This window comes from Gavia stellata, chromosome 3, assembly GCF_030936135.1.
Source record: "Gavia stellata isolate bGavSte3 chromosome 3, bGavSte3.hap2, whole genome shotgun sequence".
Taxonomy (NCBI): Eukaryota; Metazoa; Chordata; class Aves; order Gaviiformes; family Gaviidae; genus Gavia; species Gavia stellata.
Genome location: NC_082596.1, coordinates 40,707,663 through 40,723,656, shown reverse-complemented (window position 1 = coordinate 40,723,656; position 15,994 = coordinate 40,707,663). Strand labels below are relative to the sequence as shown.

At 35.4% G+C, this 15,994-nt stretch overlaps 1 protein-coding gene across 1 annotated transcript in view; it reads right to left on the bottom strand.

The window, feature by feature from the left end:
• The window catches only part of ASPH (aspartate beta-hydroxylase), a 98,677-nt gene that overhangs the window by 57,340 nt on the left and 25,343 nt on the right, over positions 1-15,994 (bottom strand). Inside the window, exons 5-6 of the mRNA XM_059836293.1 lie at positions 15,042-15,131; positions 13,441-13,515 (exon numbers count right to left, since the gene is read on the bottom strand). Of these exons, the coding sequence (XP_059692276.1) occupies positions 13,441-13,515; positions 15,042-15,131 (165 nt within the window). The remainder of the gene's footprint in view (positions 1-13,440; positions 13,516-15,041; positions 15,132-15,994) is intronic.

Below are 15,994 nucleotides of genomic sequence, written 5' to 3'. Positions count from 1 at the left end.
TTCTTAAAATCAGTTATGTCAAGAATAATGTGATGGCATGACAAAACAGTCCTGTTTCCAGATCAGTGGCCAAAGAACATGCCGCAGTCGGACTCCAATAGATCTGATACACAGAGAAGTGACAGTATCACTACCCATGATCACTTACTCTAGAAAGGAAGTACGCATATATTTTGAGACCTGAAATTTTTATATTTCCCTTTACAACAAAAGTATCCAGCTCTGTCTGAAATAATTAAAAATAAAGTTGTAAATTAAAACTTCTCTCAGTTGTATTTGGAATGCTTCCGTATAACCCAGTAACTATTACTAGCACTTACCTAGTACAAGATAAAAATTATTGCTTCAAAAACAGGAAGCAACTTTAAATGGTAATAATGATATCCCTTCATGCCTCTCCACAAAGTAATTTGTTTACAGACTTTCCATGTAGCTATCGCTCCATTTTTTGGAGGAAAAAACCCAAGCACTTAAGATTAACTTACCCACTAGAACATCATTTGAATAATCCTCAGCTTGAACAGGAATTTCTGTAAGTCAAAAGTGTACAAACAATTCAAACAGGACAGTTTTCTAAATACTTATAAAAAGCTGCATTTTTTTTTCCCTTATGCTCAAAACAGTGACCTATCAAGACTGCTCTGTAATACTACTTTTGCAGAAGTCGCATGCAAATTTTCCTCAGCTGAATTTTTCCAGGGGAAAGATTAATACTTAAAGTAGGCCAATAAGTAAACTGCAGGACTGCATAGTTTCAAAAATTATACTTCAAAATTCTGAAACTATACTATCTGAAGCACAAATCTCCCACAGTTTCACATGCTACTACAGTATGGGCTTAGAAAACATTCAGATACTTATTATGCTCCCAGCTGTAACTGTGAAGTATTTGACTTCAAAATTTAGTTTTTTAATTCTGTATGTATGTTTAAATTAGGCATGTCACATGTCACAAAGTGCCATTACTGCTAATAGACTGAAGGTTCAAAATAGCTCCCTGTTCATGCATGGAGGGAGTCAGGCTCACTGGAAAAGAATTTGTAATAGCCAGGATGCTGCCTGTAGACAGTAAGAAAAATCAAAGAAAGGGAAATACATTCTCTGACTCAGGAAGCCCATAAATAAAGTGCTCAAAGCTGGGGAGACATTCCACTTTATTTCTTACATATACCCTCTTTCCTGAGTACACACTACTGGCTGGTGGAAACAGAGCATAGCAAAGAAATCTTCAGCTTCACGTGACCTAATGTGGCCATTTTTATCACTGTATGTTTTTCTGAACTGGGAGCACTCTCTCAGCTTCTAAAACTGAAGACTGCTCTGTAAGGCATTAAAATATTGTCATTAAAAAACCCAAGATGCTAGATTCCAACAACACAGTTATGTTTGTCCTTGAAAGAAAAAAGCTGCAGAAAAAGTTACAAATGTATTTTTATTGCAGCACAGAATTCGATTTTATAATATTTATCATTCTCAAAGAAGCAAACTCATTGAAAAGATAATATACAAACCTGATTCCTCTGGTTCAGCAGCCACAACATCTTCTGTATGCTTACTTTCTACTGTTACAAAGAAAGTAAGTGTTGTAAGTTACACACAGTATGTTCACAATTTTGTTTTTTATTCCCCACCGGCCACCCAATCAAATTAGTATCAAAAAAAAAAGGAACAACCAACTAGGTTAACTTAACAGTAGAAAAAAGGTACTGAATGCATGTCATGTCCAAAAGTTTAGCTCCTCTTTGCTATTGATTTCCATTCCTAGTACACCCCCCAAAAGTGATTTTGGTTACAATTGTTGTTTGTGTGAAACAATAATTCTTGTTTCTCCATTTAATTATATTAGAACACATTTTTCAAGTGGAAAACCTAAATAAATATAGCATCTAATCCTACACACTGTGCTCAGACTAAGCTGCTTAGATCACTTTGCTCTAGCTGACTGAATTGCATGTTTGAAAAAAAATCTTGCTTAATAATATTTTTAACTTCTTAGAGCAAATCTTCAAATTACATTTGACTCAGTACTCATTTAAAATTCCCTGACACCAGCACAACAAACAAAAATTTACAACTTAATCTTTTTGAGTAGTAATGTGGGAAATTAACATACTCCACACCTCAAATTGAAGCTCTATGTACTTCATAAGAAAGTCATGAAGTTCAACAAGGCCAAGTGAAAGATCCTGCACCTGTGTCAGGACAATCCGCAATATCAATACAGGCTGGGGGATGAAGTGATTGAAAGCAGCCCTGTGGAGAAGGACTTGGGGATCCTGGTGGATGAAAAATTGGACATGAGCTGGCAATGTGTGCTCACAGCCCAGAAAGCCAACTGTATCTTGGGCTGCATGAAAAGAAGCATGGCCAGCGGGTCGAGGGAGGTGATTCTCCCCCTTTACTCCTCTCTTGTGAGATCCCACCTAGAGGACTGTGTCCAGCTTTGGGGTCTTCAGTACAAGAGAGACATGAACCTGTTAGAGCAGGTCCAGAGGAGGGCCATGAAAATTATCAGAGGGATGGAACACATCTCCTGTGAAGAACGGCTGAGAGTCGGGGTTGTTCAGCCTGGAGAAAAGAAGGCTCCAGGGAGACCTTATTGCAGCCTTTCGGTATTTAAAGAGGTCTTATAAGTCAGCTTGGATGGAGCTTTGAGCAAGCTGATCTAGTGAAAGATGTCCCTGCCCATAGCAAGGGAGTTGGACAAGATGATCTTTAAAGGTCCCTTCCATCCCAACCCATTCTATGATTCTATACAGCACATTTCTCTGCTCCGTTTCTTGTTTGGTTTTTAATTATATGAACAAATATAAATGGAAGAAAAAATGTTTTCCTTCATAAACTATAAAAACTCATACCTGACAGCTCTTTATCAATATCAAAATCTTCAATAATTTCCTCTATAAGTGTAAAAAGAAAAAAGTATATAATGAACTTTTATTTTTTTACATCAGATTTCAAAATGCATATATTTCCTCAAAACACTTTAAGATCACAATTACAAAATATATACCTGGCTCCGTGGCTTCATTCACCTCCTCTGGAAGGTCCTCAACAGCTAAGAAAACATTCAATTCAGAGCAATAATGAAGTCAGTCCCTCAACTGATGAAACTTACATACAACACAAACGAACATTGCTAGCACACAGACATGTTTAACTGTGAATGGTAAATTGCTATAAACAAACAGGAACTTGGATGAATTTGAGGGAAAAAAGGAAATTACTTCTTAAATTTTCTTCCCTGTTTCACTAAAGAACTGCTATATTCATTAGGTAAATATTTCAAAATTGTACCTTCTGAACCAAAGTTGTTTGGATTAAGACATATTAACTTTAAAACCTAAAATTTTAAAAACACTCCTTAATCTTTCTAAGCATAATCAGTACTCCCACTTTTACCTTTTACAGCATTAAATCCATCTGCTAGACATGTTAAAAACCAAACCAAAAAAACCTATGATCTTTTACTTTAAAAGTCTTTTTATTTGGATAAACATGCAATTCTATGGTGGGTCCTACTTTCCTTCCTGAAGGACAACAAGCAAGTTCTTCAAATTAAATTATAGATTCCATGGAAAAATAAATAATTGTTATTTTTATTTTCTTTGAATATAGCACCTTCTAACTCATTTGACTGTCCTCTTAAGCTTATAATCACAAAGGTGACAAAGCAGATATTTATTATTTATTTACACTAAAGAATTTCTTGACTTCATTCTAAACTAAACAATTGTGTCTTTTTCAATCAGATCTCTGAGACTACTCTCAAAAGAGCTGGTATTTCAAGACAAAAAAGTATACAGGATCCAGAGAGAGGACCGCAGACAAATAATTTTTTAATTGCTTCTGCTAATAGACAAAGGCACTAGCAAAAAGTATGCATCAAAACAGAGCTAGTACTGACAGCCTGTAAATTTTGAATGATCTTAAGCACTGGTTCCAAGGTTATGGGCAAGGCTCACGGCAGACAGCAGGTTGAGTGTCTGTTCTGAACTACTGTGTTCCAAATGTTCACAAAAAGCCTCACATGCTCCATTTTGTGTCACTTGACGCCTTAAAGATGAATCCTCAAGGATGGTACATCAAAAGAAGGTGTCTCAGTTCATAGTCAAAAAACCTAACTTTATAACTACACAGACTGTAACGCACCTTTGCCAAAATTGGCAATATATCGTGATTGAAATTCACACAGATTACATATTTCAATACATATAAATAGCAAGATTAAGTTGATGATTTTTATGTTAACTTTACTAAAATATTTATCTGATTTTGAAAATCATTTATATTCCAAATAACATTTATTTTAGAGGTATTTCTACTGTAATTACATATGAAACAAAGGTTTTCTAATATGCTCCATATATATAAATATAAACACATGGGGGGATGTGTGTGGCAGTGTACACACACACCACCCACACACATACATACATATATGTATATACCTGTATCTTGAGTCTCAGTCTGCTCTTCATGTTTTGGTTCTGAAAGGAAAGAAAAATAAAGTTCCTGGGTGATTGATATGCACAAGGTATCCTAAAAATTTGGTTGTTAAGCATCCAGTTCATTTCTTTACTGATAAATGCAAATCTCTCAAAGACTTTCACCACTTTGGGGGCCTGAATAGATATATGAACTTTCACTGGAGCTTGTAGCAGAAATTCTAGACATAAAACAAGTACCAAATGTGAATGCAATGCTGAAATTTTAAGCATTTCTATCGACACAGATGAAATACTGAAAACAGTGACAATAAAGCTATCATTCTGTACAATTGTTATAATTCACCTACACTCCTAATTGTTGAGTAAAGAGCCATTCTAATTTTTGTAACTCTGAAGAAGAAATGATTAAGAATATTCATTACTTTACTTCAAATAATGTCTGAAAATAGACAAAATGCTATCCATGAATTGTCTGAATTTTCAATATACATTTATTGTGGATTTTAGAACTAAAGAAGTTCAGTGTTCATCCAGTGTTTTGGATAATTTTATTATCTTAACAGGTACTAACCCTGATCTTAAAAAGGTTATTTACATAAGATTTTTTTAAAGAATAAAATCTTTCCACTAATGTTTTATCTAAAAAGGCACTAATAGTCACTTGGCTTCCCCTCCATTCCTTTAAAAAAAAAGTTCTTACAGCATGTTCTTAAAAAAGCATCCAGAACTCCTCATTTCTAATGAAAATCTCACACTTGCCTTCTTTCTCTAGTTTCACTGTTACAGACTGTATAAAACTCTTCATAAAACTACTGAAAGTTGTGTACAGTAACTGAGTTCCTGTGTTCCAAGTTACATGATCACTCCATTTACACACTTCAGTGTGGGCACATGCCCTCATTTCAACTAAAGAATTTTTAGCATTAGCCATAACCGTGGAAGGTATGAAGAAACAGTTCCTTTCAATATGCTAGACTCACAAAGGGGGTGCAGCCTACCATAGGCTTTCAGTTTCTCCCAACACCATGCAAGGTAGAAGTGATTACAGGAACTGCAATACTATTAGACCTGGTTGCTCATCTGAATTAAGAACCAAGTCATACAAAGCAAGAGTCTGAAAAGAAACTGAACTGCTCTAGCCAACAATCATCTTGGCACTGCTATCTCAGCTTTATGAGAATTCTAGGAAGCACCAGGATTGGAGAAAATATTACATCAGAGGGTCTGCCAGAAGAGGGGGAACACATCTGATAGAAATGGAGAAGATACATTGACTCTAGCACAGGGAAGCTTATACTTCTGCTGATTTCTCAGACATTTGCATCTAAAGCTTTAAAGTGAATCTTCTTGTGGATGTGAACCGCAATTTTGGAGCTAATGTCAAAAACATAAGCTTTACATTTGAGAGAAAGAATTTCAGTTCTCCATGATGGCCTCCATCCCTTCTTTGACTTTAGAAAACAGGTGCTAAAAACTCTCTTCTCCAGAAAGAGAGCAAATCTGTTTCATTTTCGATCCAACCAAAAGCATGTCAAAAAGTACAAGAAAGATGGGCCAGGAGACAACAGGGATGAAAACTAGGTACTACAACTGCTAAAATGGTGTCTAGCACACATTCATGAACAATTACAACTCCCATGCCCTGAAACTGGACAGACTGAACTCAGACGGAAAAAACGGCGTGTCACAGAAAGACAGCCTCACATCTTTCAGCACATCTTCCGAGATATCCATGGTTGGCTGGTTAGCTCAAACCTTGAAGGACCGACAATGTAAGATGAGCTTATAGGACTGTGATTAGACTGTCTTCTCCAGTGTTGTCTCTCATCTTTTCTAGGGATCCTGACAGCAATTTCTGATTATTTTTCTCTGGTTATTTCTGGGACCGACAAGTGCTTAAAAATAAGGGTGCCTGTACACAGGTCTGCTCTTGGAACAAACTGAAATTCCAAATAACTTTGTAACTTCACATAACTTTCAAGATTGGGGACAGGGGGTGGGGTTAAAAAAAAAAAAAAAAGTCAATCAATGCAAATGCCAAGAACACTCAACGCCTCACCTCACTGGTCTTTTTCTTCTACACTGCTCCAGGCTAGAGTTCTCAAACAAAATCCCTCTAAAAATTACAAAGGAAGCATTGTGCTTTCTCTCATAACCAGAATGTCTTGAAGGGATAACTTGGAAGCAAGGCAAAATTCTCCCATGAAAAGATGAACTTTCATCAAGACAAAAGCAGTTTGTCACAGATTATGTTGAACTGCAGGCATGATTAGCTGCATAAGAAAGCCTGGCAATTTAGTAGCCATGAATAATAAATTTTTGACAATCACGTTCTTCCTCGGAATTTCCTTTTGAGAAAAGAATGGAACGTCCTGTTCTCTTCATCAGCCTAATCAGAGGACTTGGAATAGTAAAGAAAAAGTAGAAAAAACTCTAAATCTGATTTATCTGATACTATTTAAAACTCTCATTGCAGCACACAGTAGTGATTGCACATGAAACCACTGCTTGCTAAAGCACATGAACTACTCACAAAATAGAGTGATTCACTGTTACTGTGCCGAGGCCAGAAGAGATCGCAGAATATGAAATGGTTTTGGAACTGATTCTATAGAAAACTGATGCAAATTCCTTTGGGAACCTCCATGATCATCTTACTCCAAAAGCAGGTATAGATGGAATCAGGGACCGTGGAAGGGTTCGCTGTTCATGTCACCACTACGTATGAAGGAGCATAAAAAGTAAAGATTAAAAGTTACACTTCTTCTCTTGCTTCTCACACTTAGATATGAAGAAGTGATTCTTGATCAGGAACTGATTGTAAAGTATCTCCTGAAAAGGAGCGTAACCAATAAGCCCAGGGAAAAAGGTAGGTCTCTCTTGCTTTTGCGTCCTATTGATGCTGACATATTAAGTCAAGGGCATCATAGCTGAGGGAAATAATTATTTTCTGCAGGCTGAGGAAGACATGGACTAAGAGCAGAATACACCTTTGGGCCACTGAAAGTCCTTCAATGGGATTTTGACTTCTATCCCAGAGCTGGATGTCAGAATTTCTCTCCTGATGACAAAGAATGAAGGTTTTCTGTCTCAAATATTTTGAAGTTAAGAATCACTGTCCTTTGCTCAGGTTACATAAACATGGAAAATAAACAAGAGTCCTCTAAAGATATGCTTAACTTCTCTTTAGTACAGTAGTCCCCCAGAAGGATCTCACAGAAGGAATCACAACCACAGACCTTTGTTTCAAGACTGTGACCACTGGTCGTCTTCTTGTTTACTTTTTCACAGAATCACTAAGGTTGGAAAAGACCTGTAAGATCATGAAGTCCAACCATCAACCCAACACCACCATGCCCACTAAACCGTGTCCTGCAGTGCCATGTCCACACGTTCCTCGAACACCTCCAGGGAGGGTGACTCCACCACCTCCCTAGACAGCCTGTTCCAGTCTTTCACCACTCTTTCAGTAAAGAAATTTTTCCTAACATCCAGCCTAAACCTCCCCTGGCACAACTTGAAGCTGTTTCCTCTTGTCCTGTCGCTAGTCACTTGGGAGAAGAGACCAACACCCACCTCTCTGCAACCTCCTTTCAGGTAATTGTAGAGAGCAATAAGGTCTCCCCTCAGCCTCCTCTTCTCCAGACTGAACAACCCCAGTTCCCTCAGCCGCTCTTCATAAGGCTTGTGCCCCAGAGCACAAGCACCAGATTTGGTCTCAGCAATCACTAGCAAATCATTAACCAAATCAAACTAAAACAGGGTTGTCTCCAAAGAACTGGTAGTTACAGACAAGGTGAAAAGGTAACACTGAGCTATACAGATGAAGTGAACCACGGCTGACTTGGCCAGGGTTTCATAAGAAAAAGGGCATGCAAAGTCTTCAACATTCTTACGCCACATAAACACAAAGTATGACAAAGAGGACAAATATGGGAATATAACCTATACACATACTCTACACTTGCTCCAGTGTTAAAGACCAATTGATTGCCTACGTACACCTGGGGTTTGAACATTAAAAAAACCACCTTAACTGAGAACTTGCAAAGTAATGTGACAGCATGGAAAATTTTAAGACAAAATAATTTCACTTTCACATTAAAGAAAGACTTTGATACTGTCATTTCACTGAATACACCAGTTGTCATACCATGATCTTCGTTATAATCCCCATGCACTCTATCCTCTGTTTAAAGAAAAAAAAAAATCAATATGAAAATTCATGGAATTTTAAGAAAATAAATATATACAAATAATACACTGTCAAGTTTATTCAGGACAATAAAGATACTCAAAACTATAGTATTTTATACTGCATTAAAGTTAATAAAAGTTCAACAATGATGAAGATTTCTAAAAGGTCCTGTGAAAAGAACTGAATCATTTTTTGGCACTACAAGATAGACTTAAAAAAAGATAAAGTACTATTGGTAGGCTTTTCTTACACGGTTCATGAAATCACCTACAAATTACCTACAATTCAAAATGGAAATACTCATAAATAATTTCTATATACAGAAAACTTCTCCAGTGGAATTTTGGAATCCGTTTGTTATGGCTTGCTTGCTTTTTAAAAAAAATTTTAAAGATAGTACTTTTTTCCTGACACTTATCACACTAATTTCAACATCTTTGGCAAATTCAAATTACTTTTTATCCACAGAAACATTTCTATGCAATTTAAAATACAAACATCCTTTCTCCTGCAAATTTAACCCTCAAAATATTATTCTGCCCATTTGGCTGACATTACAGAAAAGTAGCATTCATGTAGATCTTCGTATTTGTTCAGAACAAAAATTAAAATATAGATATAATAACTTACGAAGGAACTGATGCTATCTATGACTTTTAATGTTTTGGGTTTTTTGGGGGCTGGCTTGGGGCCAAAATTCAGTGAAACGTCAATAAAAAGAAGTAAGACTTTGGACTGTACCTGTGTAATGTTCAATAGCGTCTTCTAGCATTAGCTCAGAGTCACCTTAAACATAAATATTTAATATTTTATATTCTAATAAAATTTTCATGCAACAGCTAAATAGCACAAGAGAATTTAAAAAGGTCACATATTTAGCTCAAGAGTAACGGAATTAAACATACTGAGTTAGTACTACAATATTTTATTTTGGAAGTGACAACTGGATTGTAAAACACATCTAGGACCTACACCGTAAGTCACACAATATAATAAGTTAACGCATATTTGTATTTAGGCTTAAAATTAGGAATACAAATAGGTCTTAGACAATCCATTGATTAGACTGGAAGACTCCTGACAGAACACAGTATTTATGTAATTATTTGTGGATTGGATTCATGGAGTGTTGTGTTCACACCTGTAATGGTAACAGAGCTGCAAAAATCAGGCTTATCTGAAACTACCTGAAAAACTGGTTGAAAATGAAAGTGTGATGAAACAGTCAATATGACACATTACTTTGAAGCATGTTTAAAAAAGTGTAAGTGATTATATTATAATCTGAAGTCATGAAAATTTACAAACCTGGAGCTTCTGGATCACTTACTGTCTTTTCCATATCCATATCATATTCATATGAAACTGTAAATTAAATATTAAAAAGAAATATTTTTAAATTAAAAATATGAAATATTTTTAATACTCTGATTATTTTAACTTGCATCCATAATGTGCCTGTCAATAGCTAAATGTAGCTCCTTAGTTGAAAACTGACAAATTAAAACCTTACAGACACTTGCAACTTGACACATGGCAATCTAATGGAAGGTGTTGGGTTGCCCTCTCTTCTAGTCCTCTGTTATACACTCTGTATGAAAACTAGATCCACAAGAGCCATTAGTCTCCATCAATATTTTTTTAATAGTTCTTCTAATATGAATAAAAAATGTAATCTTCCCCTATCCTCAAAGTTCTAAGGTAGCTTCTTCACTAATGTGCAGGAGGACCACTGGCGACGTTCTACAGAAGACAAGATAAGAGCCAGAAATCAGACCTTGAGAAATATGTACCTTTGCTTCTGGCATCACAGATTTAGAGCAATTTACTTTTTTTCATTGCATAGCTAAATACGTGGATTATTTTCCTCTGTGACTACAATTCTTTGTGACGTTATTAATATACTCAGTATGATACATCTGACAACACATGGTACTGAAGGTAAAGTAACTATCCTTTTACTATGGAAGCATTGCAGGTTGGATTCTAAATCAGTAACTGGAAAGAAGTTATCTTCCACAAAGATAGGAATAAGCAGTTTTAGCTGTATGAAACAAATAAAATTATTTTTCTGCCATATTTGGCATCATACAAGACTGTAAAGTCCAGAACTAACATTGAGCCAAAGATAAGAAGCCTAGTCCAAACAGAAATCAATGTCCAATATAAATGGAAGAGGCTGCCTGTACTACATAGAAGCATTATTAGCATCCAGAAGAAAATACTTATCAGACAGCAGGGAAACTGTAATATCCATGTAATGTTTCTTCATAATGGGAAAGATGAGCTAACATCATTGTATGTGACATCAAGCACAATATGAAGATGACTATAAGCTAATTGGATTCGTCCAGGCAAAATTTCAAAAAGCTTTAAAGATGAATTAGGGTATGCAGACAGACAGTGCAAGGATAGTTCAGAATTAAGTCCTTGGTGCTGACTCACTCTCTGATGGCATAATTGGCCATACAGAAACAAACAGTCCTGAAGGAACGTTACAAACTGGATGCCTCTGAAAGGTGGCAAGTTCCATGTGAGAACACAAGTTTCTGACTAATGCCAAGCATAACAGGCTAGAAGAACCTTAGCACTGTAGTCTGTAAGAAGACATTAATGTAAGCAATAAATCTCATTCTCACTTTCTTAGACTGTACAACCACAGATCTCTTGCCTATCCAGATTCCAATCATACACAACAACCAGAAACACATAAAAAAGTAAAAATGAAGTTTTTGCACCAATGAAAGCAAAGTTTCCATACCTACCATCTGTTCTTTTTAAGAACCATTTGCAATAGCAAACACAATACAGTCATCTCAGTCAGAGTAAAAATATCTAAGACAATCAAGAACAGTTGTTTGGAGGAAAAAGCATTTTCAAAATTACGTATTACTAAACCAGTCCAACCTTTTCTATTTTGCTTTCTCATATAATTTGCTACATTTAGGCAGAAAATGTGTATTACCAAGTTTGGAAAAACAAAATTATACCTGGAGGTTCATATGGTTCAGGCTCCACTGCTCCAAGATCATCTACCAAAAGATCAGCATCTGAGAAATAAATATGTATTTACAAATTTTAAAATTTTTAAATCAATACATGATAGCACAAACCCTGTAACAGAATATTATGTAAAAATACTCAAATTTCTAAGCAGAAATTCTAACCATATTTCTTCTAATGCCAGCAAGATATGTATATAGATTGAAAGAATAAAATTCATAATTTTAATCTTATACATAATACTGAGAATGTGTATACACACATAAACTCTATACACATTTGCACAAAAAAGATGACTCTCCACAGAAATTTCTGTGTAAATGTAAAGAAAGTAAAACATATTCTCTTTGCCTTCTTAATAGTAATTTTAAAGATTTAAAGTAACTGCAAATTTAATTTCTCCTCTATTCCCCTACTTTAACTTCACTGTGAATGAATAGAAGAGATACAGAAACAAGGAGGATCAAAACTTTTAGATTACATCCATATGTAAAATTTTCAGTAGTGCAGATAAAAAGCATTCAAAAATATTTTCCCTAAGTTGGATTTAGATCATATGATTCTGCTTTAATATTTTGATTACAAGAAATTTTTATCATCCTGTCAATGCCCCAAGGCAGCAGGATATGAGCATCATCCTTATATGATGTTATGTTCTCAGCAGGACTTGCAATATAGTTCATGTATAACATTCTCTCAGAGAGACACATTAGAAGGAAAGTGGAGTGAGAATAAGTCTGTCTACAAAAGGCTGTGCTAATAAACTCTTACAATTTAATTTAATAAACTAGAAAGTCCAGAAGCAGACTCTATACAGCTATTATAGAAGTCCCTCTATTGGGCACAGATATGCATACCTGGAGCACATATTAATTCGTTTGGTTGAAAACCAATATAGCAGTAAGTAAACAATAATATATAGCTACCTGGATTCCAAAACACATGGCATTAAAATATCCCATTTTGATTTTAAAAAATATTTATTTTTCAAGTAATACTTGCTGTGGTTGACATTTGCCAAGTCTCTATTGCAAGTAGAAATTACAAGTCAAGTTTTTAACGAGACATATTTCCATTTGTCTGTTCTTATTGTTGGCAAAATGTAGTTTTAAATATATTTAGTCATTCAGATACCTTTCTGAATTGAGTCTGGTGTCTCATATGCTTCTGGCATTTCATTCTCTAATTCTCTGAGCAAGTCATCTGTTGTAGGAGCTTCAAAAGTTTCTCCATGTATTTCTTCCTTCACTTGCCACTGGTCACTTATACTTTCACCTACATCTTCATGTCTCTCTCCTAATCAATAATACAGATTGTTAGAGAATAGATACTCCTTGGTAAATACTATTACCAGCACATGTTCAGTCTTCAGCGCACCCTTCGTGTTTTTCAACTAGTCCCCAAAGGGGACAGGGAGGGGGACTTGCCTGCACCTTCCAGCAGTATAAACCCAAAGTACCTGCACTGACTCGCCAGTGCCTTCTTTGCTCCTGGAGAAAACCACAGTAAAAGCCATCTGTGTTTACCCATTCTTGCACTGTAGACAGTATTTTGAGGAAGTTTTTGTCAATTGACTGATTTGAGCTACTGCTGCCAAACACCAAACAGCTCTGGGCAATTTGGTGACTGAACTTTCCGAATTTTCTTGAAAATGACAAGTTGGCTGATTAGAATGTTTTGTGCAGGCAAAAGTACTTTAAGTGCATACTAACACCAGACTCTGAGATTCGTCTAGCCTATGGCAGTATTTATAAACTCTTTAGTGATTTCTAAGTGTTAATGCATTACCAGGCTGGGAATGGAGAGCTTCATGAAGAACAGACTGAATTTTCTCTTCCAACTCTATGTCAGCATTCTTGTGCTCTAAAAGGATTACAAATTGCAGTGAAGGTAAGTGCAAAAGGCAAAGTCTAAATATTAGCTCGAGGCTTGCAGCTTTTCGTAGCCTCCACAAAGTTCTAATTCTATTCCATAAAATTCCATAGAGATTGACTTGGTGAACCTCTGCAACTCATGCAATTACGAAAACAATTTGGTTTTGCTTACTCTCCAATATGGAAAGTTTTGCATCAATCACATCAGATTCATTCTGAAGATTAATTGGAAGATTTATCTACAATGCATTTTCTGCAAATATATTTTTCTCAGTGGCAATAACATTAGTAACTTCAGATAACTATCCAAACTGAGAACCCTATTCTATGTAATTATTTTACTAGCACTTTCATCTATTACGTTCCTACAATTTAGGCAGCGGCATTAGCGTGTCATATTTGACAACAAAATGTCACTTGCAGAATTGGGGTTTTGTTGGCTTTATAGACAGCGAAAATAGATACTAACATTACAATATCAAGGTCTTCTCCTGGCAATTCATAGCAGAATAAATCACAAACTGATTTCAGGGACAAGTGATTGTCATCTAACACACCAGCCTCGGACATAACAGGAATTTGTATGAAGTGTTGCCTTCATATAAATGTCCTGAAATTAACATTGAGAAACTCAACAGCACAAAACCAAATCACAGCTGCATTTTTCAAATAAAGATTCAAAATGGTACCAGTTATGAAAAAAAGAAAAAAAAGGAAATTACATCTTAACTTGATATATTTTATAAATGATAACTTAAGACAAATAATGCAAGTCTTAAAACAAATGCTATAATCCATTTTATTGACCATACGCTCCACATTTGCAGGTTATTGCGTTAGGTTCACATAAACATGAAGTAGGACAAGCCTCTTCAAGGAACAGGGAGAAGTAGGTACTCTGTGTATAACACTAAAATGAAAATCACATATCTGAAATCTGACGTGTAAAAATATTTTTTCTTGAATTCCTCTTAAACCTAATGAATTTTATTAATACTTATGGGGCTTGAAAAATGTTTAAATTATTTTTTTTCAACACTAGAAGCTATATTTATTGTATTTAATGATATATACTATTGGTTTTAGTTGAGAAGTGAATATTTGATTAATCTTATGAAGTTGGTTGTTGGGTGGGGGTTTTTCGTGGTTTGTTTAAGGCGGAGAATCTGCTGTTGTTCTGACTGGTACGCTGTTGCATACGTATCAAAACCACAATTGTACATCAGCAGAAAGCTATTCTGATGTGATATGGTTCCAATGGTAACCATGAGAGCTGACAAGAGTGCCTTCTATACATTTAAATTATAAACTTTTCATGGTCAGTGATTTATATAAAGTTATCAACAGTGATTCCTGTTACATAAACTCTGGATAAGCAACACATAAAATCAAAGGAAGATTTATTTTTCTACCCAAAGAAATAACACAATGAGTTTGCATGCTGAGGAAACAGAATTATAATTCAAATGAAACATCATGTCTTTTGTTTCACTTATGGTTTACAAAAGGCCTTACCTGATTCGACATATGACTTCTCAGCAGGCTGGATGGTCTCTGCAGATTCTGGTGATGTTGGCTGTGCTGGGACAGATCTTTCTTTAAGGCCTGCATTTTTCAGTTATAAAGTTAAATTTATGCTCTTTTTGATCTGATTCAATTACAAACTAAGAAATTTGTTTCAATTAAATTAACTGATGTTAAACTCTCCGTAATGTATTCAAACAATTAATCACAATTACAGGGCTGTCCTGATATACAGTGATATATACAAAGACTAAAACGTATTCAGATTTAAACATATGTTTTGAAGGCAAACATACAATGAGGGGACAAAAAGGGACAGAAATTTAAGCACTTGCCTTTATTTCAAAGTAACTGAAGAAACAACTATGCTATTCTCAAGATCTATTCAGTATCCAGAAGAAAAAAGGCACCAGGTTTTTCTCACTGTTTTTCTCTTGGGGCAAAAAGTGCTTCATACGATCAATTTTATAGGTTTTATGAAGAAGTAATGTGAACTTTATAACATGTTGCTCAGAATGAGACGAGGTATTTTAAATTCACATGTTAAATCTTAGAAGATCTGATGAAGAGAACTGTTCCTTCAAAATAAGATAATCTCAATCTGCAGTTTCTTTTGACAACTAAATTACTACAGGAAAAGTATGACTGAAGAAATTTCACCAAGATGATTACTATCTATACCACAGAGTCTTATTAGATCAAAACACAATGAAAAGAAAGCAACCAATAACAGCAATGATCAACACTATGGTAAAAGATAAAGATAATTCATAGCCTTGAAAGATTATGCCACATCCTCAAGAAAGAATGTATTGGTATTAGCCTAATCGTCCTCTCAACTATCCTTTATGAAGGATTCAAACAAGACTTAAACAAGAGAGGTTCAGACTGGATATGGGTAAAACTTACACACACACAGACACGCCCCACCATGAAGCCAGTCA